This window comes from Alternaria ventricosa (genome assembly GCF_023758065.1).
Source record: "Alternaria ventricosa strain BMP 2768 chromosome Unknown scaffold_11, whole genome shotgun sequence".
Classification (NCBI taxonomy): domain Eukaryota; kingdom Fungi; phylum Ascomycota; class Dothideomycetes; order Pleosporales; family Pleosporaceae; genus Alternaria; species Alternaria ventricosa.
In genome coordinates this window covers 1,041,561-1,067,401 of record NW_026055691.1, presented here as the reverse complement: position 1 = coordinate 1,067,401, position 25,841 = coordinate 1,041,561, and the positions used below count along the sequence as shown (strand labels likewise).

The following is a 25,841-nucleotide window of genomic DNA, read 5'->3' as shown; positions in this document are numbered from 1 at the left end:
AATCAAAGTTAAAGGGAGGAGTGGAATTGTTTTTGCAAAAAAAGTCTGTCCGCCGCGGGAGAGTCAAGAAATGGTTACCTACTTAGGTAGGCAAGGCTAGAGCGGCGTACGCCGAAAATCTATGGTGGGGGATTAGTGCCCCGCAATCTGGGACTGGGCCAATCAGGTGGAACGTGGTTGTGATTCACATGCGCGCCTTGGTTCGTGGATCCTTCTGCTGCAGGTCTTCTTTCACAGCAAGCAGATACAGCAAAGTCGAAGTATTTCTAAGCAGGACGAACAGGGTATATTGATTGACTGATGAGGGTCATAACATCGTAATCATTACCCAACAAAAAGCACGTCCATCCGATGCGATGCTATGCTTGTGACAAGCGCTCCCATCTTCATCCCTTCTAGCTTTCTACAATCCTTCGCTCAAGTTTAAAAGCTTCCCGCCCGCAAAAAGGGTATATCGTGATTATTATACAAGAAAGTAAAGCAAAGTAACCCAGATAGACCACCTTCTCTTTTTTGGTAAAACGCCGGACGATGAGAGAGATAAAACGCTGCAAACGTATATGTAAGTGTGAAAAAGCACGGTCGAGGAACGTTGGACTCGTGCTGAACGTTCAGTTGGTTGAATGGTTGTTTGTTGATGGTGTGGACGGGAGAGAAGTCTGGCTTCTTCACTTGATGCCCATCTGGCGGAACTTGCGGGATGCGCGACGGCGCAGGCGGTTCATGCCCATGGCCTTCCTGAGGCTGTCCCGATCGTCGTCTTCATCTTCTTCTTGTGGTACGGTGAGCATTCGTCGACCATTTGTGGTTTTGACTGAAGTCTGGTGCGCCAGGATGTTCTGTTCACGCCAGAACATGCGCTTTTGGTCAATGACGTTCTGTGACAGGTTGCCGAACCCCTTCTTCACGAACGCCAGGTCGTGCAGGATATTGGGGTCGAGGCAACGCCTGGGCAGTGTCTGAACTGCCATGAAGATCTCGCCATCGCCAGGACGGTACTTTTTAATTTCTGGTTCACCCAGCTTGAAGATGGCAAGGGCGTAGCGGTAAAGGGCACGGGGTCCTTCATAGAGGAAGGCGTCCCAAACGCGAAGTACCGTTTCAATTGGCAGAACACCAACGAAGATGCTCATGAACCAGGAAGTGCAAGAAAGAGCGACTGTGGGCTGGCGTTGGAACTTGGAGTTGGGGTGGGCGTTGGAGCCGGCGCCGCTGTTGATGAGATCGGTGTCGTTGATTGATGCCCATACCTTTGGCAGGTAGTCCTTGATTAACATCATCAGCACATTGACCTCGGTGTTTGCCAAGCTGCGAGCGTGAGCACCGGGCAGATGGTTTTGCGTGATGATTGTGAGAAGGATGAAGACCTTCTCCTTGTCCTGCTTCAGGAACAGTAGAAGAAGGCCAGCAATGAAGTTGAGCGACTGGCAGTAACCAATGTTGGGGTTGTTCAGGGCGAAGCAAGATAGGACTTCGCGCAGGTCCTGGATCAACACTGGCTCGTCGTCAGACTCGCCGTCCAGTAGATCAGTCGCTGCTTCCGGGCGGAAATGGATGTTGTCGGGGAATGTCCTGTCAAGATCGCGCTCGATAGCATCTTTGTCGTCTTTGTTGAGCTCATCACGGTTGACGCGAGCTACCAGAGACTTGTACAGGCCGACATTTTCCTTTCGCGCAAGCACGTGCTGGCCACCAGAATAGTACCACCACATGGCACCTCTCCACTCAGGAGGGTAGCCCTTGCGAGCATAGCGCTTGACCTTCTCGCACATTTCAGGGAACCTAGTAGGCTCATTCGTTGACAGACCTTGCTTAGCCATCAATGAAATCCATTTGCCTCTCCGGCGGGAGATGTGGTCTTCGTATTTGGAAGCCCATGCGTTGTACTCCTGCACGTTGATCTTATCGGAAGCCTTCTTGAATCCATAGCGATCTCTCTCGGTAGGGGCAGCCGTCTTTCGCAGGCCAGGTATTACGGTAGGGATTTGGTTGGGAGGTGCCAATGTGGGGCCTCTCGGGGACTCGGGCTTGCTCTTGGCTGTCGTGAGCTGAGACATCATGCCAAGATCGAACAGTGCGCTCTTTCGATCGAAAACACTCGTGGAAGCGCGACGAGGTATAGCCTCGTCTTCGTCCAGCTCAGGGAGCGGCTCAGATCTTTGCATAGGCGGAGATTGAGGAACATGGGAACTGGCAAGAGATTCACTGGAAAAGGTGCGAGGGACGCTTGGTCTCTTGCTATGTCGCTTGGAGTAAGCTTCGATGTTGGCCCAATCCTGGCGCGACATTCGCGACCGACTTGGGGGCAGTTGTGGAAGATTCGAAATATCACGACGGATATGGTCGAGCTGTGAACGGCTACCCATGGATCTACTTGAGCGGTGGCCCTTTGCTTCCGTGGTCCTGAGAGCAAGAGCTTGCAGTGTGACAGACACACGCCTCGGTGCTTCTTCACTTGTTCGTTTCACTGTGCTCGATCGCTTCTTTCTGGACTGTTGTGTCGCGGCCTCGATTGTTCGTGGGGTGTATGCGGCCTGGAATGGGCTGACCTGTACCGAGGGCAGTAGCTCGATTCGCAGCGCCTTTCGCTCTGTCGGATCGAGGTTGTATACCTCGTCCACATCCGAGCCGGAAGGAGGACGAATTGTCAACAGCTCCTTGGAATCTGCGTTACGTCCGATTTTACTGTGCGTCGAATGGCGTGTCCGATCATCCCATTGCTTGAGGCTTTCGTTCGATTGGAAGGAGTCCAGGGAATCGAAATCGCGAGAGGGCGTTTGCGACAGCTCTGGAAGTTCCGCGTCAAGACCTGCTGGCGAGGGGCTGTGCATGTCTCGTTCGTCCTGCTCCATGATAGGACTACGCTCCTCATCTTCCTCATCGTAGTAGTATGAATCTAACACATCGCCAACGGCGTCTAGATTCTCATCTTCCTCGGCGATTTCTGAAGTCAGTATTGTTTCCGGGGAGTCGTCGCGTTCCCGAAGGCGTTCTAATCGGTCTCTCGATGGATCCCTGGAATAGACGCTGTTGTGTCGATCACTGGCGATGGAGCTCCGTGCGGTGACGATACTGCTTCTTTCCGTGCCACTAGTTTCGAGTACACTGGAAGACGCATTGGTCCAACCGGATCTGAAACTGGCCCGTGGCTCCTCACCACGAAATGGTCGAGGTGGGGGAGGGTAATAGTCAGTGTGGGACCAGTTTGGAACACCTCTGTTCGGCTTGTAGGTGCCGGACAGATTTGAGCGTTCGTTGCCTCGGTATTGGGCGTAGTCGGGGATCGAGGTCACGGATCTCAAAGGCGGTGTTGGATGGAAATTTTGCGAAGAGCTGGTCATTCCACGGGGCCTGAGAGGGGAGCTGGGTGAACCAGACAGGTCTTCGTTGGAAGAGTCCCATGACGGCCCGGTTGAGTTGACAGGATTACTGGCGAGTGGGTTGAAAATGGCGCGGAGATCAGGCGAGCGAGGGCCGCTGTCCTGGCGGGCCATGGCAGGCGCCATTACGGGAGACATTGGGGCAGATGCCATTCCTGCTTGCACGCCGTTGGGAGGGGGAGGTACGGCGGCATGGCGAAGTAGGGAAGGAGCGCGATGGCGCTGGGAAAAGCCGGGGGAAGGCAGTGCTGCAAGCGGAAGGGTCGGGCTGTCTGCGGGCGAGGGACTATAGGCGGGCCGCTCGTAGGGTGGCGCGTCTGCTGTGTCCATCTGGAGGTCAGCTGGGTGCTTGGCCCGGTGCGCTCCAAAGCCCCGTCTCGCTGCATACGGGAGCTGTGGCTGCGGCGATGTCGGCGGTGTGTATTCCGCAGTGGGAGAGCGGTAGGGGACGTATGGCTCCGGCTCGGCTGCTGGAGAGACGCCTGTAGCGACACGTAGGAGAGCGTCGCCCATGGCGTGGTGAAGGGGTGCGGGTGTGGTGGGCGTCGGCGGGACGGGCGCTCATTCGACCGGGGAACAGGACAGCTCGGAGGTTGAAATTCGCGGTAACATTCTCGGGTGCAGGCAGGTGTGGATGTGAGGATTATCGTGAATGGGCGTGGGTTGGTTGGTGGAGGCCTGCTCTGGGGGCGCGGCGGCGGGTCGACGTGGGTGGGCTTCAGAGCTCCTGGTGTGAATGGGCAGAGGTAAAGAATGAGGGCATGCGAAGGATAAGGAACGTGACGTGCGGCACTGGCGCGGTGCAATCAGACGGTGGTGAGGGATGGGTGCCTGCAACGTGTAGCAGGAAAGTCTCCTTCAGCTCCCGCGCCTGGATCCGTCCGTTCACTGAGTCGCTGCCAAGACGCGGCGCTTCCCTCATCCCCGATTCCTGTAGGCTGGGAGGTCGCGGGCCGGTAGGAGCTTGGTGGACCTCAGCGGGCGTGTCAGAGGAGTTCGTTACTCTGACATGCAACGGCACAAATTAGGAGAGTTGCATAAGCGCTGCAACAGGTACCGACCGCCCGCCGCCTCGAGCAGGTATTCGCGAAATTGACGCGCTCCGGGCGAATCAGAGCCGCCGGGGATATTCAGCCCGGGTGCAATCATCACGAAGCAATACACCGTCGACGGCCTTGTCTAGTCGGTCTTGTGCCCTGGCGACAAGTCCTCGCAGCCATCACACTCGTCGTGCGCTGCACGCCGGCTCTCTCGGATTACATGAATGCACTATTTGCTTTGCTGGAACACTTGCGAGGCGCGTGCCACACGCTTTGTTGCATCTGACTCGCTAGCTTGGCCCTGCGCTCGCTGCCAGCACGGCGCTCGAGCACCTCTCGCATAGAGAATAAACTTGGACAGCTGACAGCTAAGCTCGCAGCAATCTCAGTTGGGAAGTGCACTAGGCGTCGAAGCCTCTTGCGGGCTTCGAGAAGGAAATTTCCAGGCTCCCCCTTGTCCTGCCCTGCGGCTCGCTTCTACAGAGGTAACAGGCAAAAGTAATGTATAGTAGGGCGATTAGGGGTCTCCTAACCTAGCTAATACACTATAGAATAGTTTAATACTTTATATGCTTACTATTAGTATTAATAACTACTTAGTACCTCTCTTCTATACTATTTACTAAAAAAAAGAAGTATTTAAAAGTTATTTTATTCTAAGCCTCTTTTATAATACTATAAAGCTAATTATATAATTACTACTACTTATTTAAAAGATCTAACTACTAAATTTTAATCTAATTTTTTATTTTATTTTATATATTCTTAATAGAGTTAAGATTTAAAAAAAATAGAGGCTAGAATATTATAAGTACCTCTCTTAATAGAATTTTATAAAGTATATTTTTTAAAGTATACGCTAGAGCGTTATTTTATATAAATACTAACTTAAAATATATTTTTACTTACCTTTTAACTAAAGAGATAATTTTTCTATAATAAAACTCTATTTTAATTATTTTTTACTTTTTTTCTTAAAATAAATAAGATCTTTTTTTACTTTTATTAAAATAACTCTAGAATATCTACTTCTTTTTTTACTAAATTTTATCTACTAAATAAGTATTTTTAAAAGCTTTTTTAAGTAAATAAGTAACTTATTTTCTTTTATAGTAACTTTTAGTTACTTAAGTTTTATTACTTTAAAGAATTATATTCTACTATTTAAGTATCTAATCTTTATAATTCTTAGTCTAAAGCTACTTTTTAGTATAATTTACTTCTATAAGTAGTAGTTTAGAAAAAGTAATTTTTTTTAAAATACTTAGCGCTATAAAGAGCGTAGTAAATTAAGTATTTTTCTATATACTAATCTAAAAAGTAGAGAGATAAAGCTAAGTAGCTTATTTAGTAAGTTATTTTAAATAATTAAATAAATTAAATAAGTTTTTTTACTTATTTATAGCTAAGTATAGAAAGTCTACTAAATCTTTTCTTTAGAGTAATAAGTCTAGATTTAATATATTCTACTTATCTATAAGTAAGACCTAAGTAAGTAGTAGTTTAAGTTTATATATAGCTAGCGTTAATAAGTATTATTACTATAAGTTTTTTATCTCTAGTTAGTTACTTTTTATACTTTAGAGTACTAGGCTTATCTATAATTATACTAGTAAGAAGAGAGAAGCTCTATAATCTATGTAAAATATAGAAAATAAAGGCTTTTTAAATTAGATAGAAATTTATCTAAAGTAGCGCTAGATACAAGCTTAGCAGCTCCACTATACAAAACTTTTGCCTGTTACCGCTGTACAGCACTGGCACAGACGACGCTGGGAGATTGGGACATGACGACATGTTGCGGTTGCACTCATCTTATTTGGCGAGCCCGAGTAAGTCTACCCTGCATAATCGCCCGATGCCTAGCTAAGCTGCGGATGCATCGCGATCTGCAAAACATTGGATGCTTCTTCGCCCACACCGGTCAAGACGTGTTCCGTCCGCATGCAAATTTCGCCGAACGCCAAAGATGCAATATGTATCCGACGAGCCCTGTGCGACTGCCTACTCTAATCGATGCCCATATCCGCCTGGCCGGTAGAGGACCCGTGACCCCTCACTTGGCATAGCGCTTGACCCAGTCCTTTGCGTTCTTCTCAAACTCCTTGCGGTTCTCCCGGTACTCGTTGGCAATCGACGGCTCGATGGCGTCGTCGGGGTTGGGCTCGATGAGCAGCGTCTGGATGAGGCGGAGGACTGACACCACCTTGTTTGGCGGCTTCCACTCGTCAGCGCGCAGCAGACCCAGGCACATGGACCCCTTGTCGTCGTTGCTGACGTTGGGGTGGTAGATCTTGGTTCGGAAGCTGACGACGGGTGGCTTGAAGGGGTATTCGGTCGGGAAGGTAATCTCGAGCTTGAAGTGGCCGCCCTGCAGGCTGTTAGCAAGCGCTACCCACGCCGCACGGAGGGCGCATGGATCAAACCTACAGCGTACGCCGACTGGGCTGGCCCGTCCATCAACACCTCCCACTTGGTCATGTTCTGCTCGTCGAAGTTGATCTTCATACCCGGCGGTGTGTCAGCCATGCACTCGCCATACTCCTGTGGCCCCGTTAGTATGGTTACTTCTGCGTCTGCCTCGATATAATAGCTTGCCTTCATGATACGCTTCTTCGCTCCGGTGCTCATATTTGCGGTTGGTTGAGAGAGTTCTTTGTAGCTTAGACTGTCTCGTGCTAGAGACTCTGGTACTGCACCGGGGTGAGCGGTGTGGTTAAGTAGCCAGGTAGAAGCTGGTGCACAGGTAGAGCAAGCGCGGCAAATAGCAATAGACTGCAAGACCGTGACTGCGCTCGTGGGTAAGCGGGTGCAGTGCAGTGGCAGGTGATTGACGTGAAAAGAGGGTTGTAGATGTGGGGAAAGTTGCCTATGGATGACGAGGGACCTCGATTCCTTAGTCAAAGCTCCGCACGCGGCCCGGTAGACGATCGCCTGCACACGTTCTGGTAGCAGGATCACGCTAGCATTCACACGTTAAGAGTTCCATCTCTGTCTCTCTTCAAAAGATGTCTGCGACACACGTTGTGACTCCACTTGACTTTCGAGCAACGTGACGACGTCATACCATCACCAAGGAACACTCGTCTCGGTTCTGGTGCCTCATTCGCGAGTGCCGAACATCAAGGTGCACCCCCGTCCTGATATCTTATCAAGCCGCCCCGGTCCATACCGCACGTATATCTCCGAGACTGCACATCCTCGCGATCCGTCTAGAACACGTGGTTTTGACCGCTTGACAAGCTATCGTGTTTCAGCTTGGGCCTGACAGCAACGACAGCTTACGACAGGCACGCAGGCAGGCTTTCACGCTTTCACGCATTTGCACGCTCCATCATAGCGCATAAGCGCTGCATTATACTTCGGAGCTCCGAACTTACTTCTAGGTTCTGTCTCCGTCGGAGGACGTCTTCCTAAACTTATGCGCTATGTAGGGCTGCAAGACTGGAAATTGGGCTCATCTCATAGGCACACTCACTATTATTGTGAGTCACCAACTGCCCAACACCCAGATCACGTTACATCGCGACAGAGACGCGACGCGCACACCTGACGGCCCGACCAAAACGGCTCTGAATTCGAACACCGCTTCCCTGCCCATGCTAACTTCTTTCTGCGCTCCATATTGACGTCGCTAGGTCCAACGTCATACCGCTTGCCGTTGATGCTCGCTTATCGTCACTCCTCGAGCCAGAAATCCATCGTCTTCCATGTTTAGGAAAGCCTCGAATGAGCACTCACAACAGTCAATGATGGCGCCTCGCAGCCTGATATCTACTGCAGCTCGTATGCAGCAATTGGCGAATAGCGATAACAATCTGCGTGACACAGCCCAGCGTGCCAGCGCTAGTTGTCCCAGGCGACAGGGGCGGCGACTTGGCATCGCCAGTATTTAACAGGCCGCAACCCCACAATCTTCAGCCTTTACGCCTCACGACAAGCTTGAGTTCGACAACCAAAGCGTGCTTTATCTTCACCACCAGTGTTGGTAGACTCGCTTAAGCTCTTCGGATTTTCAACGACTTTTCTCTCCCGAAAGGTTTGCGAAATCTGAGAGTTTCCGGAGCTCCATTTCTCTTACTTGCTGCTGCGTCACTAACCTGTCCACTCTTTACGAGAAACTTCGTCGCTCGCTACTTCGATTCCGCTCTTCGGTCAACATGTTCGGCAAACGCTCTTTCGCTAGCTCGAAGGAGAAAGACCGCTCAGGCAAGATTACCAAACAGCCGAAGAGATCGTTCCGCGATGCGTCCAAGCAGAAGGTGATGGTCGAGAAGCTGGATGCGCGCAAGGACAGTCCAATGATGGACGGTGGGTCACCATCGCTCACCTCTGCCATTGTGACAGTGATCGTTGGTTCCGACCAGCGACTGTTCGCTGCGCACGAAGACGTCCTTTGCCATTCCCCGTACTTTGCTGAACTGCTGCGGGGCCAGTTCTTCGAATCCGCTAATCGCCGCATCGATCTGCCCACGGAGGAACCTGAGATTTTCAGCTGCATCCTCGAGTACCTGTACAAAGGTGACTACTACCCGCGCCTTGTCCACGACAAGCGACGCCAAACCTGGATGCTCGAAGGTGCAGTTGCCTCACCCGACCCTAACAAAACCGGCGACCGCGCAGCCGCCGTCGAGCCAACCTTTTTCCACTCCGGCGTAGGAGACGTCATTCTGCGCGACACAGCCGTGTACTGCGCAGCCGATAGCTACGGCCTCGAAGAGCTCAAGAAGCTCTCTCTGCGCAAGCAGGGCCTGCAGAGCGGGATCGAGGTCGGAACCATCCTGCGCAGCGCACGCTACGCGTACGAGAACACGCCGGACAGCGACTCGCGGCTGCGCGCTCATTACCTCGCTCTGATTATCCGCAGTCGGAAAACTTTCAAGCGCAGTGGCACCATGCAGATGGAGATGGAGATGGGGGGAAAATTGTTCTTTGACCTGTTCGTGGCTATGTGCAATCATGTCGATGATCTTGTGGACGCGAGGTACGCCTTGCGCATCTTTTCTGTTCAACTCCTGCAAACTGTTCTTCCCCGTGATGTTAACCTTGTACTGACATGTCCCAGCGCCAGCGCCCGCGGCACTCCCAGGACCATCTAAGACCTCTGATTCGCACACCCACTTACCCGTCACCGTAACACCCGCAAACAAACACACACTCGCATACAACACCGGAGTACACACCAAGTTGCCAAACCATACTCCGCTCGCACACCCCAAATTGCCGACCCGCGACAAAACGTGAAAACAACCACAAAAACACGGAGTAATACCCATTCTCCCTGCTTTCCCTCGGCGTCCCGTTGTATCATCCCAACTCATCTTTATCTCATCTTGCTCGCTCTCTTTAACTAGTGGAGTTTGCTCACCCCCATCGCGTCCCCCCTTGGCCCTTAATCCCAACGAACAAACAACATCAACGAACCTATTTCCCCCTTCTCTGCTTGCAGAGAGGAGTACTCGACGACGACGAAACTGCGTTTCCTTTGTTTTGTGCTATTTGGGAATCTAGGCTTGTTGTACGAACATCTAAAGGGAAATAAGAAGGGGACATTCATTTTCAGGACGCATTGGTGCTGCGTGGATTAGGAAGACATCGTGCTGGAGGACACCGCTCTCTGGTGGAGACGTGTCCGATGCGGTGACTGATTGGTCCGGACCGCTTGGAATGGAAGACTTACTGTGGAGGATTTGGAGCGGTGGTGGTAATGAGAAATTAACTTTGCCGCCGCTATATTTCGTCTTGATGTTGATGTGATGTGTGATATCTCCTCTTTCCCTTCGCCTTTCACGACTACACAGATACTACTTTGGCCTCATGCTGATGTAGACTGCAAATTGGTTTAGTTTCTCCACAGTATGAGGTTCTCTATCTTTGGAACGAACTAGGGTAAACATCGCAATGCCATCCGCTCAAGGTCGCCGTTTCCCCACGTGGCGGGCCCTGCATACACCATCCCGCTGCTGCCCCACCGAGGGGCAGTTGGGTAGCTCTGACGTTTGGAAGCTATACAACACAATACAGCTCCAGCAATCTTCACTAACACACCAAATCCCAACTCTTTCTCCTCACAACAGAAGCCGTCGAGGAAGCCGACAAACACAACCAACATGGCCGACGTAAACCTCAAAGAAGTCCACGACTTCATGATCACCATCGCCAAACAAGCCGGTTCGCGCATCACCTCCGCAACACCCACAACACAAGCCTCAGGCTCAAAGAAGAACTGTACGTTGCGCTAGTCATGCCATAATCCAATCAATCTACAACTAAATCTCTTATACTAACTCTCTTCACTTTGTAGCTGTCGACCTAGTAACCGAAACCGACCGCGCAGTCGAAGCCCTCATCTCTACCTCTCTCTCCACGAAATACCCAGACTACGCGTTCATGGGCGAAGAAACCTACAAGCCAGGCGACACCCTCTCCGCCACACCCACCTTCATATGCGACCCCATCGACGGAACCACAAACTTTGTCCACCGCTACCCATACGTCAGCATCTCGTTGGGACTCGCCATAAACCGGGAGCCTGTCGTAGGCGTTGTATACAACCCGTTTACACAAACGCTGTACTCGGCGATCAAAGGACAGGGTGCATTCCTGAACGAGACGACAAGATTGCCGTTGAGCGAACCGACGAAATTGGATGGCCTAAGCAGCTGTCTCGTCGCCGTAGAATGGGGCAGTGATAGAAGCGGCAACGACTTCAAAGTCAAATCCGAGACCTTCAAGAAACTCGCTGCTACGAAAGAGAACGGCGGGGGTATGGTGCACGGATTACGGTCGTTTGGTTCCGCAGCCCTCAATCTGTGTGGCGTGGCGAGTGGCGGGTTGGATGTTTACTGGGAGGCGGGTTGTTGGGCGTGGGATGTTTGTGCCGGATGGGTTATTCTGAAAGAAGCTGGGGGTATTATGGTGGATGCGAATCCGGGGAATTGGGAACCGAAGGTGGAGGGGCAGAGGTATATGGCGGTGAGAGGGGGCGAGGGGCAGAAGGAGATTGTGGAGGAGTTTTGGGGGTTGGTGGAGGGGGCTTTTGAGGTTGGGATGTGAGGATCCAGGGCCTGGGGTCAGGTAGACTTTAGTGTCCCCTTTTTCTTGCTTTCGACAGGTGTACGAATGCCCAGTTCGAGGTAACTTGGTCATTCGCAAAATAAAGACCGCTCGGTATAGAAAGCAATACTCATGATTAGCGGCATAGCGATGGGAAGAGCAGGTGCATTTTGATCCTTTGCATTCAGTAAGAAAGCATATACTACAACAGCAGTATACAACCCAAGACTCCATTCCATCCTATCCGGACAGAAAGATAGCGACCGTAGCCAACCAGCCAATCCACCCCCCAGCCCAAAACACCAAACACCGCCCTCCATCCCATATATACAGCCCAGTCCAGTCCACCCTCTCCTCATTCGCCCATCTCCCAACCCCCCATCATATTCCCTCCCGAGCCTTAAACTCGGTATCCAAGCCACCCAATAGTATTCGAATAAACACTCAAGTTGTCCCTCCAACTCGCCTTGTCAACACCATCAACCGTAACCATCCACTCACTGCCCACCTCACTCAGCGCAAAAGCCTGGACACTCGAGTCTCCCTCAATACTCAAAATCCTATTCTGGCATATCCTCGCCCCACCACTCGCATCCGCGCTCGAACAACTAGTGCTGTAATTGCGGAAGAAAGAATACAAACCCCCACCGTACACAAGCACGTTCTTTGAGTTCAACACCCGCAGACCGTAAGCGGAGGCGCCAGAGGGATATACGGGATCGTTGTAGGCGGCGGACGTGCCGTAGGGTTGGTTGGAAGCGTCGGGCGTGGGCATGTAGTATGGTGTTTCAGTCTGGATAAAGCCAGCGAAGATGTTAGACGCGCCGTTGAATTGGTACTGGTAGTTTGCGTGGTGTTCGACGCCGTTGGCCCAGAGCCACACGTTGGATGCCTCGACGTGCAGGCCGCGACCCGTCAGGATGGTGATTTGCGTGCTGCGCGCATCGTCCATGTCGTGGTCGGCCGTCCAGAACCAGTTGTTCTCGAAGTACGCGCCGTTGGCGCCCTTGGTGACGTGTACGTTTGTGTGGGCGGCCATGCATTCGGCTTTTACGCTGCCGACGGTGGAGGGGCATTGGGCGACTTGTAGGTTTGTGCCTTTGGCGCCACCGATGCGCGTGTGCACGTCCCAGAGGCCGGAGCCGCGCGAGGTGTTGAGGTTGTATTGGATTACGATGGCTCCTGGGGTGGCGCCTTGGGTTTGCACAATCATGTCGGACCATTCGATGCTGCCGCTCTCGCCGGGCTTGCCGATTTGCATGATGGGAACGGGGGCGTCTTTGTTGGAGAAGACGGAGCCGGAGCCCATGATTGAGGGGAAGGTCTCGCCGACCATGCGGGAGCCCGGGGGCACGTAGATCGTGTTGGTCACTCTGTAGACGCCGTGTTCGAAGAAGAGGACCTGTTGGGAAGTGATTAGTCTCGGAGTATGAGATGGTGAGATCAAGGAGACATACCTTGTTCGAGGAAGCAGCCCTGTTGATGGCGTTCTGAACAGCCTGGGTATCATCGGTGCGACCATCACCTGTAGCTCCACTGCCGCGAGCGCTGATGAAGTCTCCAGAGCTGAGGGTCTCGTACTGCGGCTTCGACTTGGCGTAGTACTTGTTGCCATCCAAAAGACCTCCTGGACGAGCAACAGGGGTGAAGGTTCCCTGGAACTTCTCCGGACCGTTGGCATTGGGCGCGTACTTGTTACCCTGACCCCAAGCCTGGATAGTGAATGTGCCACCCTGAAGAACAGTAGCGCCGTTTCCTACGACGGCGTTGGGTACATTGTTGAGCTTGATGTTCTCCAACATGAGTTGTCCGGCACCAGTAGGGACGCTGTTACGCGTCCAGGCCATATCGACAAACTTCTGGCAGTTGGTGATCTCAGAGTCGATGATGACAACAGAGCCGACCTCAAGCTTATTAGCCGAGCCACCGTTGCTCATAGAGAAAGCAGTGCCGCAGTCACTAATCGTAAGACCAGCGTACAACCAGCCCCAATCCCAGATCTGCGAGATACCAGTAACGGCCTTGGAGATCTTGACGTTGCGCATGGTGAACTGCTGGTTTCCAATGTTCATGCCGTACAAGCCGCCCTCGATGTCGAGGTCAGCCATGTGGCCACCAGATCCGTTCTCGACGAAGATACCAGCGTGGACTGAGTTTGATGCCTGTGTCATGCGAATCTTGACGTTCTGGATGGTCGTGGCTTGCGAAGCGGGCCAGTGAATACCCTGGAAGCCGCTGGTTGGTGCAACAGCAGTGCCGTCGATGATCAAGTTGCGGATTTGCCTCAGGAAGATGTTGGTTGATGTCCAGCCGGGTGCACCGTTGTTCTGGTAAGGACTAGCATCGATGAGAGCAATAGCCTGGAGGGTAGGAGCAGCCTTCAAGACAGGAAGACCTCGGGGGTTGCCGATGAGCTGAGTCATGTAGTAGAAGATGATGGGCTTGCCAATAAGGTACGTTCCAGAAGGGATGTAGACAACGGCCGGGGAATCAGTGGCCGAGTCGCACACGCCGGGACCGCAACGGTTGCCGTCGGCAATGGCACGGTTGATTGCATCGGAATCGTCGGTAACACCGTCACCTATGGGGATGTTAGACTTGTACTGAAACACAAAAAGCAAAGTAGCTTACCCTTTGCTCCGTACTCCTTGACGTTGCGGAAAACCTTGTAAGCGCCGTTGGCGTTGAAGGCGGCTCTTCCGTTACCGGAGAGGTCGTTCAGCCAGTAGCCATCCGTGATAGCAGCAACTCCCTGGATGCTGCTGATGTTCGAGGTAGGCTCGGTATCATTCACTACTATCTGTCTGGAAAAGCGTACTAGGGTATATCAGTAACGAAGGTTTTCAGGAGAAATGATCTCTGCTTACCGATAGCAGCACCCTGAATGCCGACTGCACTGAGGCAGGCGAGCAAGAAGGACAAATGCATAGCCGTGAGTATATGCCAGAAGATAATGGTATGTTCAGTGAGAACACAAGGAGGAGGAGTACAAAGGAGTGTAGACTGTAGTAGCGAAGAGAAGTCTCAGAAGGGGAGACCATGATGCCTATTTAATCTCCCCGTTTGTTCACTGCTACACGTCGTGGTAGTGCGTGATAGGAGAAAGAACCATACACCCACGCGATCATTTGGAGATCTGCCCCCCGTGAAGCCTGCCGACTGGCTAGCTAGCGACATCCGGTGATGAGACACTCACCGTCTACCACTTAGGAGGTCATAAGGCCTTGTCGAAGACTAACCCACTAGGCGGCTACCCCCGTTGCCGTTTGAAGGGTTACATAGCTTACTTCGGTCCCGGCTTCGAGATGTCTTAGCTTGAGTAACATAGTCTGGGGAAAGGGAGGGTGTAAGTATGCGCCCTTCCTTTTCAAGCCACATCTCCGAAGGGTCTTTTGTGTTGTTTGGTAAGTTGAACAGCTTGTCCTATTCTCGTGAGCAACGTGATTTACTTTACTTCCACCAGTTGCGGTCGCTATCTGAACATGAATAGCTGCGGATGACGATGTTGATCCATCGTGCTGCCCAACACATGCTGTGGGTGAGCTACAAGCAGAAGTCGTGAGAAGACTCAGGGGATATGCACCTAACCCCGATGCAGCGTTGGTCACCGGGACGGCCCTACGCATATTATTTCCGTGAAGCGCTGTCCAGTGACTGTGCAAACACCGACCAAACCTTGGAAGCATGTGACGGACGCTAGTGCCAAGACCAGAGCGTTGAAGCCGGCAATTGGCTCCGCGGTCATGAAGCTTCAAGACCCCAGATTTGCGCCGTCAACAGTAGTTCGCCACGAAGCCTAAATGTGGGGTAGTCTTAGGTAGAAATGCCATGCGTCGCACTGCATGAGTCTGCCCTATGATCTTGCCCTGCAGCATAAGCCTCAAGCGCGCGTGCTCATGTGTTAGTCTCTTAGACGTCAGAGCACTCACTTCACACCCATAGCTGTAATGCGGTGAATGCAGGGAGTCTTGTGAGGCTTCCGCGAGACAAGCAACGTGAAGGCGAGTCCGACACCTTTCTTTTGACCTGCCTGATTGGAACAGACTTGTTTTGAAACGGCGCCAGTCAAAGATCGCAAATGACGGCGGCGAAGTCAGGCGCGTGAACGCTGGCCACGGAGTGTAGTGTCGTTTGCAGACTCGGGCATGCCTAGGTCTGGGCATCGTGGAGCTGTTGCTGGTTAGAGGTCGGCCGAACGCCATGTTTGGAGACAATTTCCTAGGTGTAAGCTTTGAGATTGCAACATCGCAAGCGCCTCGTCGAATACCCCAGATGCACAGGAGCCGGGCCTAGGCGACGGTCATGCACAGGGTAGATCATGTGGGTCAGGGTAGATAGATTAAAAGACTCTGGCTATGACCAGTCATGTGGCTAGAATCGACTTACACTTTCGGGCTATCTGCCACTAAGAGCAGGCGCCGACCCAGTAGCTTCGCACATGGCAAAATCTGAGCATGAAGTCGATGAAAAAGTAATAGAATGTGCAATACAGGAGGTCAAGCGAATGTACGCTTGTAACTTCGGTCAAAGTCGGACAGTCCATTCGTGGTGGAGCAGGTGAATAGTTCAAGCGATACTTTACACGCCTGCCTAAGAGGGTATTATGAACGAAACCATGAAAGTCGTAGTCTGCAATCGTAGTGTACCAGCATTCAGTATTGCAAAAGGGGTTGAGATGCGCGTTGAGGTGCGCGACAGCTCGCCGTCTCTCAGACTTTGCGCAGAGTCGCGGCAGTTGTGTTGCGCGATCCCGTGCGACCAAACTCCCGACAAGCAGCGAATATGACAGATGGCCACGCGAGCGGTGCGACTTTGCAGATGAGATATTGTATTCATGTACAAGCGTAGTACGCGCTGTGGTGGCCCATGTACTGTCGAGGTTGGTATCCGAATGCCCAGACATGTCGACGGGTGCCTCTAGCATATTCCGTGGCACATAGTAGTACTGTGGGGTCACTGACTATTCCCGTGCAGAGCGCATGATCATCTAGAGGTATCATAGCTTGGTCGAAAGTCTGATGAACATGCCCTCGGCGATGGTGTATATCGTACCGTTGCCGTCTTCGAGAGTCGCGCGAGCGTATAGTTTGCGACCGCCATCTTCTATTCGTTCGATCTTGGCTGTGCAGAGAAGCGTCTGCAGGGTTGGTGCCGGCTTCTTGTAGGTAGTGTTGAGATCTGTTTGTGCTCAGCTGGTGTTGCGGTGTTGATGCATGGTATGGACGAACAGGCAGTGACGTAGCTTGCGACAGGCGCACGGCGACCGTCCTTACTTGCCCTTTGCGCCTTTTTCTCCATGACCGTCCCGATCAAGACGCCGGACATCTCGTCAAGCAACGTTGCTTGGAAGCCGCCGTGTGCGATGCGTGGGTAGCCTTGTAGCCCATCGCCCAGCTCCACAATGGTTCTGATCTCTTTGTACGCGATGTCGCCTGTTTCCTCATTTTTCGGACGATACGTAAGAAGCGTTGTTATTGTGCGATCAGTGCCAAGCGTTCCTGCAAAGAAGGAGTCTTCTCCTGATGGCTTTATTGACCGCGAGCTGGTCTCCATCGGTGTCCAGTTGGGGTCGTTAATCAATGCAGCGGCCCAGGGAACAGACAACAGGTGAGAATATTTCGCGTCCATGATGGCGCATTGATAGTGTTTGCAGTGTGAATCGCGCGTGCTGCCTTCGCGTTCATTGAGGACATAATTGCGGAGCTTGCGGGACTCTGGGGTAGCAAAGATGCCGAGGTGTAACGGCAGGACGGGTTGTGGGGAGCTTGGAGCTCCGCCGCTCAGTAAGCCATCAGCACAACCTCATTCGTTCATGACCACAACAGGCGTCAACACTTCGAAGATCCAACTCCAAGGTCTGCGATCAATGGGTCCTAAACAGTTTTCGAGTTGAACAATAATTTGCAGGCATCCAAAACGCGCAAAAGCATCACGAAGATCTTCATGTGACAACGCGCCTCACAATGCAAGACGTCATGCCCACGCGCTAGACACTCCATCAAGCATTCCCACCACCAAAGCGCGAACTATCTCTCAATGATGTAGCTGCGTAGCTGCCGAGGTACAGGTAAGGTCTAGATGTCATAACCAGCCTCTTTCCCCAGATTTCGTACTCCGCGGCCAAACACCCATCAATATCATCAAACATCATTGTGACTTCATACACTCCAATCTACCATACATCCCATATACATAAACGGAAAGAAGACGCGACAATGGTCGACACATCGCATTCCTCCTCCGTCCGCGGCACGCTATCCAACCCAAAGACCAAAGAAGCCATGAACTCCGATAAACCAACTCCCCGTCTAGGCGACCATGTCAGTCTGAAACCCGAAAACGACGATAGCAAGACTTTCCCTTCGAACGACGCTCCCTCCTCTACCACCACCTTCTCCTCCTCCACCTCATCCCCGCCATCCTCAGAAACCTCTTCCATCGGCGCACCCACACCCTCAGCCCCCTACGTCAAATCCGGCACGTCAGCCGGCGGCGCCGACAAGAAGGCTATTGGCAACGGTGGCAGTGCAGATAGCAAGGGAGAGTCAAAGGAAGATCTGCCGCACAGTAAGAAAGTACGAGGGACGCTTGCGAACGACGATGGAAACAAGGTGAACAAGACGCAGCTGGGTGATCCGGCGAGTTTGAAGGCGGAGACGAGTGGTACGAAGGATATGGGGAGGCAGACGGAGAGGGAGGGACGGGATAAGGGGGGGAAGAGTAAATTGTAGGGGGTTTGATGGGAAGATGGGGGGTGGGATGGAGGTGTGGCATGGCATGTTATGTGTGTATGACTGCGATAGGGTACGGCAAGGTGGATTTGTGACATGCATTGATCCGATAGACAGGATCGGATCGATGCATGTCACAATTCCGCCTTGCCGTGCTCTAGCCCTATGCAAGCTCGTTGACATCGTTACTGGGTATCTCTCTAATCTAGTCTATAGATGGGTGTATAGAAGCTCGAGGAGGATGATGGTCGGAGTATATAGACTAGCTCAAACCATCATCATCCTCATGCTTCTATGCACCCATCCATAAACACCTCATCAAAACACTTCAACCCCTCCCATCTCACTTTCCAGCCTCCGTCCTCTGCGGCGCCCACCCCTTAAGCCAACTCCTCGCCCTATCCAAATCCCCACCTTCAGCCTCCATAGCAGCAACACACCACTCCAACCCATACCCGCCCTTCCCTTCGATCCCCTTCTCAGCAGCCACCATCTCAGCCAACGTCCTGCACTTCTGCGTTCTCTCGTCCACGCAAAAGTGCAACGGGGTCTCATACCCCCGCCCATCCATGCCCTGCAGGAAAGGCTTAACAAGCGGAATAGCATCTTTAGTCGGCACGGATTTATCTTCCTGGCCTAGGTTCTTCCGACCAGTACGGCAGTACTCATTCTTACACCACGCTTTCCCGCAGCCGGTGAGTAGCTGGGAGAGGTACCGACGCTCGATACGGCGACGCAGTGCTTTGCCTTCTGGGTCGTGGAGCGAGACGTATAGAGGTCCGAAACAGACGCTACAGAGGCCGATCTCGTTGCCGGGGCCTTGGCCCTTGCGCGTCCCGGCTCGGGTGTCGCCGGCTTTGTTTGCGCCGTCTTGGGTGCGACCGCAGTTTACGTTGCGGCACAGGCGTGGTGGGGGGCGGGAGAGGCGCTCGAGATCGTGGTGCCGGAGATGTGTGTCCATGTCGCGGAAGCGGACGATTTTGTTGCAGAGGTGGCATTCGGTTGTTCGGCCACCGTCTGCTAGTTCGTGGGGTGTGAGACCTGAGAGGAGGAGTTCGGGGGATTGGTCGTTGGGGTCGCCTTCTTGCGGGACTTGGAGGTGGCAGAAGCGACAGAGGATCAGCTTGCCCGGGCACACCGTTGTTTTGTGATGTGAGAGCATGGGCATTGATGGGAATTCCATGTCGCATGTTGAGCACATCTTTGGTGTGTGGTAGAGAGCGTCGTGCTTTCGGTGACTTAACGTGGTGTTTCCGCTGAAAGTATCGTGTGGACAATGCCAATGATTCTGGAAAGCCGGCGATCGCTTCTGGAAGACTTGACCACAGCCTTGGGGGCAAAGAATATTGTTCCTTAGACAGAAGTTCTCGTGCAAAAATAGTGAGCCTTTAGGCACTACCTGTTGGCAGTTTTTGCAGATCACTTCGTCCGATCCCACCGCTTTTGCATTATCAAGGGCCTCGTCCAGCCCATCCATTCCTTCTGTCTTGGGATCGAAAATCGACACTTTCAGACAGAAAGGTTTGGGCGTGCTTGAGGGCGACTCAGATGGGTATGCATGAACTGAGATCCATACGGCTTCCGCATCGTCAAGCTCGATGTTTGTAGGCTGAAGTCGTATGCGTTTCGGATATTGGCTTCTTATGTTCGCAAAAACATGCTCCTCTTCTCGTGGGCGAACTCTTTGTCGTGAAGAGTACGGACTAACATACAGGTCGATCTCATCTCCATCTTCTACTTCGTCTAGGAGGATTTCCAACCCCTGAGATCGGTCCCAGGATGTCAGCTCGTAGTCGACGTACTCGCCTTCAAGCACTTGTCCGGGTTGCGCGTTGAATATGTCGACCGCGCCGCCGGTGGAACTGCCTTGTGATGTTCCAGGCGCGCGGTGCATCTTGGCAGCTATCCTCTTCATCGTCTCGCGTGCCTGCTCTTCATTCAATGCCTCGATATCCACTTCCAGGTCTGTATCAACCACGCAGATGCCATCTCCTTCGGGCTTGAAGCCGTCTACGAGGAAACGAAACTCCTCGCGCTTGCCATCAACTCCTCGACCACCATTTATAGCCAGGACCTCGCCGTTCGTCAAGGTTGTGAAGTTGGACCGTAGATGTTCCTCCAGTAGCGACTTCCAATCCTCCGGATCATAGCCAGCTTCGAGAGGCCGTAGCTTTACGAAGGTGCCCTTGGGCAATTGCTTAGCATGTACTGTAATCTTGGTAGACGCAGCACCATCCGTCCCTAGCGGGATTGCACCGTTTGACATAGCCACGTCATCTTCGTCCCGGCCGTTTGGGCTGACATTTCTGGAGGGCTCTGCCGATTGTTCCTTGATTCCCAGTGCCTCTTTCAGAAAACTGCTCAACACAACCTCGCCCTCTTCTGCGGAGAACTCGCGTATTCCTGCATGTACAACTCTGCCATTATCCGGATTGACCAAGCGAAAGGTAAGCGGGTGGGGCAGTTGCTGGAAGCGGTCCTGCGTTTGTGCTCGTGCGTGGCGTTCGGCGTTGAAGGTATACGGGTTGAAAGGATCGAAAGCAGTGATATGCGGTCGGTTCGCATCGACGTGGATGACGGGCGCTGCGGCGAGGAGCTGCTCTAATGCCGATGGAGGAAGAAGTAGTTTGTCGCCGGGTAGCGTGCTTCGCGTCGCATGCGCGAGCTCGTATTGCGCGGACCACTTCAGCTCTGCTGGCTCTGCTTCCGGGTCCATGGTTGTTTTGCGTCAGATATGGAGAGGTGAAGGTAATGACTGTGGTGGGAACACATGAGTGAGGGTACGTCGAAGTTCAGAGGCGTGGAATGGCTGACATATGCGCCTCACGACTCGAAGCTTCGGTGAATGCCTGGCGTCATTGCGCTGCTCCTCGCCTCGGCCCGCTAGGCTTATCGATAACACTAAAACTAGAGAGTGCGGTACAGCTGCGTGGTGACAAAAGACCAGGGCCTTGTGATCTAACAACACAATCTAACAATATAATATAGAGTCTCTGACTCCTGCGAAGCAGCCCTGCAAGAGGTGTAATTTTCGCGAAGCGACTGCCTATACCTCCTGACTCTATATCTACCCCTTTTGTACTTTATTATGGCGTATTGCAGGTGTAGTTGTTGCTGCAATATGCTGCTGTTTAGCTGTGCACGCTTTTCTTTCTTCTCTTTCTTATCAATAAGCTCTACGTTGCTCTACATTCACCCTTGGCAGGCGGAACGGGCTTACTTACACCCGTGTGGCCAATCACCTGGCATGTTTTGTATCAGGGGAACTGGAGACGAAACCTGGAAAGATGCACTTAAATGTCACGATACATGAAAGGAAGTCGCTTAGTGGCGATGTCGAGCAAGAGCGATGCGGAGGAGGGGTAGCTGCAGCTTTCCGAAGTGCAGCTCGCTATGACGCCATTAGTCTGCAACAAACTGCGCGCCCCACCAAACTTCTTCTTCTGCCCACGACCCTGACTACCAATCTTCATTGTATCACCCGTAAACCTCATAACCAATTAAGAAGACCCCAATTGTACCACTCGAACCAACATGTCTGGATCTATCCCCACTTCCACCTCCGTCAGCGAGTCAGCTGTCATCGACGCGTCTTTCAGCGATGTCTGGCACCTGATCAAGCTCCAGGACTTCAGCAAGTTCTGGTCCAAGCTCGAAAAGAGCGAGTTCGTCAAGGGCACCTCAGAGGAGACCGACATCGTCAAGTGGACCTTCAAGGACGGCGCCGAGCTTGAGGTCAAGCAGGAGGAGCACTCCGTAAGTGATGCTTTAGTGCAAACAACACCAGCAGCCACTGACTCGTAAATACAGTCCATCGACCACTTCATCACATACTCCGTCATTACTTCCAAGCCCGAGCTCTCTTACTCCTCCGTCGTGTCCACCATCCGCGTATACCCCGTCACCTCCGGCACACACGAGGGCAAGACCTTCATCACATGGTCCGGCAACTTCAGCAGCGATGCCGATGCCAGTAAGTGGGACCAATCCTCTCGTATCGGAACGATACTGACACACGCAGGCGTAATCCAGGATGCCAAGTTCAAGCGCCGCGAGGCCCTTGCCGACCTCGCCAAAGTCGCTTCCAAGAAATAGGCTTCGAATGGGCGCGTAACTTTCTCCGATGTCGAGAGTTTCATGCAGTAGAAGATATATTTGTGGCCATTTCGCATGGTGCGATGGCTTGCGATGAGGATGAGGATGTGGATACCACAGCCAATGAACAATATGGTTATTGTCTAGCATAGAAGTACAGATCATAAAATGACTATAAAGTATCGATTCATTATGCTAACCTTCGTTACTTATTAAATAGCGGCGCATATGTCTCCGCATTGCTGTTGCTAATTAAGAGCCTGTTTAGTAACTATTATATAATCTTTCTACGCATATAATAAAGTAACTAGCTAGTAAAATATTAGATAAGTTAAAAAGCTATAAGTAACTTATATAATAATTTTAAATAAAATATATTTTATAGTATATAATAATATAAAATAAAAATAAAATACTACTTTTTTAGTATATTTAGGTAGATTCTTTTCTAACTAAATATTACTCTATTTCTTAGTAAACTAATAATTCTATAGTAGAAGCTAGTCTAAAAAGAGTAAAGTCTATTACTAGTATATAAAAAGATATAGTTTAAAAAAGTTAAAATCTTATATTTAAATGTATAAGCGTTAAATAGACTAAAACTTAAGTTCTTAGCGCTACTACTTCTAGCGTAGTTAAAGCTTTTAAAATTTAGAGTAGTAAAGTAACTATTTTATAAATACTAATATCTACCTATATTATAGTAGAGAGAATTATAATATAATTATATATTTTTAATAGCTTATAACTAACTAAGCTATAAATTATAAAGTAATAAAATACTAAAATTTTAGCTTATAAAATTCTTATTCTTATTTTTATTTTTATTTTATAGCTTATAGTAAAATTAGAAATTTAAAAACTTATTAAGAATATAAATAGTAGCTTAAATCTAATACTAAAAGCTATACTAATATATATATTAAATAAGCTCTTAACTATATTATACTTCTTTTATAAGTTCTTTTAGTATTAGTAAGTTTAAAGCTAATTTTATTACTAGTTATATTACTTTACTTACTAAAGCTTAATTAAGTCTTTTATTATTACTATATTAATTATTTTTTTCTTAAACGCGTTACTATTACTACTTTTATAAGTTTTTTTAAAGTTATTATTCTAGAAGCTATTATAAAAGCTATTATAAACTACTATATTTATACTATACTAAAAGCTATTATAAGTACTTTAAAGAGCTACTTTACTAGTATAGAGCTATATACTAGGCCTATTAATATTTTTATTACTTTTATTTTTAATATTACTATTTCTATTATTTTTATTATTTTTATTATATATATAGCTAGCGTAAAACTTTTTTTTTTTTTTTACTCTTACTTTTAAGAAGCTTATTAGTAAAATATATAAGCTTTTTAGTAGTTATAGTTCTTTACTTATAAAAGAGAAAAATTAAAAAGACTATTTTATTAAAAACTATTCTATTAATAATTTTACTAATAAAATACTACTAATTATTTACTATATTATTATTTATAACTAGATATATAAAGTAAAAAAACTAATAAATCTACTTCTTTTTTTAGCTTTATAGAAAGCTATACTCTAGTAAAAAAATACTTTAGCTAAAATACTTTATAAAAGTATTAAAAGCTAAAATAGTAAGAATATAGTATTTATAAGTTATTTTATATAGTAAAATACTATTTATTAAATAGTAGCTATAATAAACTACTATAACTTCTATTAAGACCTAGACTATAAAATAGTTATTATATTATAGTTATTAAAGAATAGATACTATAAAGCCTAGTATAGTATTTCTATTACTACTATATTATATAGTTCTTAACTACTATATAAACTTAGAAGTATATAAATATATATAGTTATAGTCTATATAAGTATTAGTACTAATAGTAATATATACTAAATATCTTAAAATTTTAAATTTTTCTAGCTATTTTAAGATAGTAGCTAGGTATTTTTTAATATCTTCTTACTAAATAGAGTTTATAAAATTAAGTATAAAGTACTAAAATATTACTTTATTATTATAGTAGTAGCTAGTAAGAAGCGCTAAGAGCTACGCTATACTCTAATTAGCTGTATAGATTTTAAGTAGCTAGCTAGCTTACTTAAAATCTATAATACTAAAATTTCTACGTAAACGCGTTTTATTAGAAGCTTTTTAAGCTACGTTCTTATCTTAGCCTAACTCTATACTATTAGTAATACGTAGTAAATATACTAATTATATATACTTATTCTTCTCTACTTACTATCTTTATAATATTACGTAGCTCTTACTTATAAGTACCTATTTTTATAAGATCTACTATAGATTACTTTAAACTTTCTATAACTTTAGACTTAGCTAAAGCTCTTATAGCTAAAGTATAGAGAGACTCTAATTTTTAGCTACTATACTTACGTAATAATTATTAGTACCTATAGAGCTTTAAAAACTACTTAAGTAATATATATACTACTAAGTAAGAACTCTAAATCTCTATTACTAAGTATAATAGAATTATCTACTACTAAAAGAAGTAACTTACTACTAACTAGAGGTAGATTACTTAGCTTAAGATTAAGAAGTCTTACTTTACTACTACTATAAGCTCTACTATATAGACTTTTTATAAAGCTACTACTCTATCTTTCTAAGCTATAGCTAAAGCTTATATAGATAACTTAATAAGACTACTTATACTTATTACTTTTCTACGTTCTAGAACTACTAGCCTTAGTAAGAAGATACTTAATTTAAAAAAGTTTAATAAAACTTATAGTAACCTTTAGTAGTTTATCTAATAGATATATAGTAAAATAAATATAAACGCTAACTAGTTTCTATTAGCTACTAACTAAATAACTTATATTATAAGCTATTTTATAGACAGCGCGTACGCGCTAATACTACTTAAGATCTAATATAGTATCTTTTAGTTTATTAACTACTTATAAATATTAGAATACTTAGAGTAGGCGTTTAGAGACCTAGATTATATCTAGAATACTTAAAATAAGCTCTTTTAACTATAGTAGAAAAACTTTAATTTTAGTACCTACTTCTCTAAATTCTAGTAACTAGCTCTAGAGAGAGATATACTAGAAAGCGTACTTATACTTTTACTATTTTAAGAAATATTCTAGAAATTATAAAATATACTACTTTATAACTTAGCTTTATTTTAAAAGTTCTCTACTTATACTAGCTACTTATAGAAGCTTAATAACTATTACTAATAGTACTAGTAGTAAGTTACTTATAACTACTAGACCTTACTTATTAGAACTTTTTTAGTAAGCTACGCTTTTACTATAAAGTCTACTTTTAGCCTAAATATGTAGAATAGATAAGTAAACTCTCTCTATCTAGTAGCGCTAAATACTATACCTATATATAAACTTATAAACCTTAGCTTATAAAAAACCTTTATACTAAATAGCTACTAAAAAAGAGGTAAGTATTTTTACTATAGCTTAAAGAGCTATTAAGTAGCGTACTATTTAGAACTTAATACTTACTTCTTTATACTTTACTAATTCTCTAGTCTCTCTACTACTTACTAGTC

The 25,841-nt window shown here is 48.3% G+C and overlaps 9 protein-coding genes across 9 annotated transcripts; 4 read left to right on the top strand and 5 right to left on the bottom strand.

Moving 5' to 3' along the window:
* Positions 1 to 668: 668 nt before the first annotated feature.
* On the bottom strand, positions 669 to 3,893 carry J4E93_006855 (uncharacterized protein; the record flags this gene model as incomplete). Its single annotated transcript, XM_049344765.1, has 1 exon — positions 669 to 3,893. One exon carries the CDS (start codon positions 3,891 to 3,893, stop codon positions 669 to 671), a length of 3,225 nt encoding a protein of 1,074 aa, XP_049198419.1.
* Positions 3,894 to 6,476: 2,583 nt separating this feature from the next.
* J4E93_006854 (uncharacterized protein) lies at positions 6,477 to 7,051 on the bottom strand (the record flags this gene model as incomplete). The annotated part of the gene is made up of 3 exons (XM_049344764.1): positions 6,477 to 6,791; positions 6,851 to 6,964; positions 7,019 to 7,051. 3 exons carry the CDS (start codon positions 7,049 to 7,051, stop codon positions 6,477 to 6,479), a joined length of 462 nt encoding a protein of 153 aa, XP_049198418.1.
* Positions 7,052 to 8,580: 1,529 nt separating this feature from the next.
* On the top strand, positions 8,581 to 9,519 carry J4E93_006853 (uncharacterized protein; the record flags this gene model as incomplete). Its single annotated transcript, XM_049344763.1, has 2 exons — positions 8,581 to 9,404; positions 9,486 to 9,519. 2 exons carry the CDS (start codon positions 8,581 to 8,583, stop codon positions 9,517 to 9,519), a joined length of 858 nt encoding a protein of 285 aa, XP_049198417.1.
* A 1,011-nt stretch (positions 9,520 to 10,530) lies between these two features.
* Positions 10,531 to 11,476, top strand: J4E93_006852 (uncharacterized protein; the record flags this gene model as incomplete). The annotated part of the gene is made up of 2 exons (XM_049344762.1): positions 10,531 to 10,648; positions 10,725 to 11,476. 2 exons carry the CDS (start codon positions 10,531 to 10,533, stop codon positions 11,474 to 11,476), a joined length of 870 nt encoding a protein of 289 aa, XP_049198416.1.
* A 400-nt stretch (positions 11,477 to 11,876) lies between these two features.
* EXG1 (exo-1,3-beta-glucanase) lies at positions 11,877 to 14,404 on the bottom strand (the record flags this gene model as incomplete). Its single annotated transcript, XM_049344761.1, has 4 exons — positions 11,877 to 12,878; positions 12,934 to 14,057; positions 14,108 to 14,293; positions 14,344 to 14,404. 4 exons carry the CDS (start codon positions 14,402 to 14,404, stop codon positions 11,877 to 11,879), a joined length of 2,373 nt encoding a protein of 790 aa, XP_049198415.1.
* Positions 14,405 to 16,472: 2,068 nt separating this feature from the next.
* Positions 16,473 to 17,104, bottom strand: J4E93_006850 (uncharacterized protein; the record flags this gene model as incomplete). Its single annotated transcript, XM_049344760.1, has 2 exons — positions 16,473 to 16,654; positions 16,750 to 17,104. The coding sequence occupies 2 exons, from the start codon at positions 17,102 to 17,104 to the stop codon at positions 16,473 to 16,475; spliced, it is 537 nt and encodes a 178-aa protein (XP_049198414.1).
* A 587-nt stretch (positions 17,105 to 17,691) lies between these two features.
* J4E93_006849 (uncharacterized protein) lies at positions 17,692 to 18,207 on the top strand (the record flags this gene model as incomplete). Its single annotated transcript, XM_049344759.1, has 1 exon — positions 17,692 to 18,207. The coding sequence occupies one exon, from the start codon at positions 17,692 to 17,694 to the stop codon at positions 18,205 to 18,207; it is 516 nt and encodes a 171-aa protein (XP_049198413.1).
* Positions 18,208 to 18,550: 343 nt separating this feature from the next.
* J4E93_006848 (uncharacterized protein) lies at positions 18,551 to 20,923 on the bottom strand (the record flags this gene model as incomplete). Its single annotated transcript, XM_049344758.1, has 1 exon — positions 18,551 to 20,923. One exon carries the CDS (start codon positions 20,921 to 20,923, stop codon positions 18,551 to 18,553), a length of 2,373 nt encoding a protein of 790 aa, XP_049198412.1.
* An 818-nt stretch (positions 20,924 to 21,741) lies between these two features.
* On the top strand, positions 21,742 to 22,302 carry J4E93_006847 (uncharacterized protein; the record flags this gene model as incomplete). Its single annotated transcript, XM_049344757.1, has 3 exons — positions 21,742 to 21,963; positions 22,018 to 22,180; positions 22,229 to 22,302. 3 exons carry the CDS (start codon positions 21,742 to 21,744, stop codon positions 22,300 to 22,302), a joined length of 459 nt encoding a protein of 152 aa, XP_049198411.1.
* Positions 22,303 to 25,841: the final 3,539 nt, after the last annotated feature.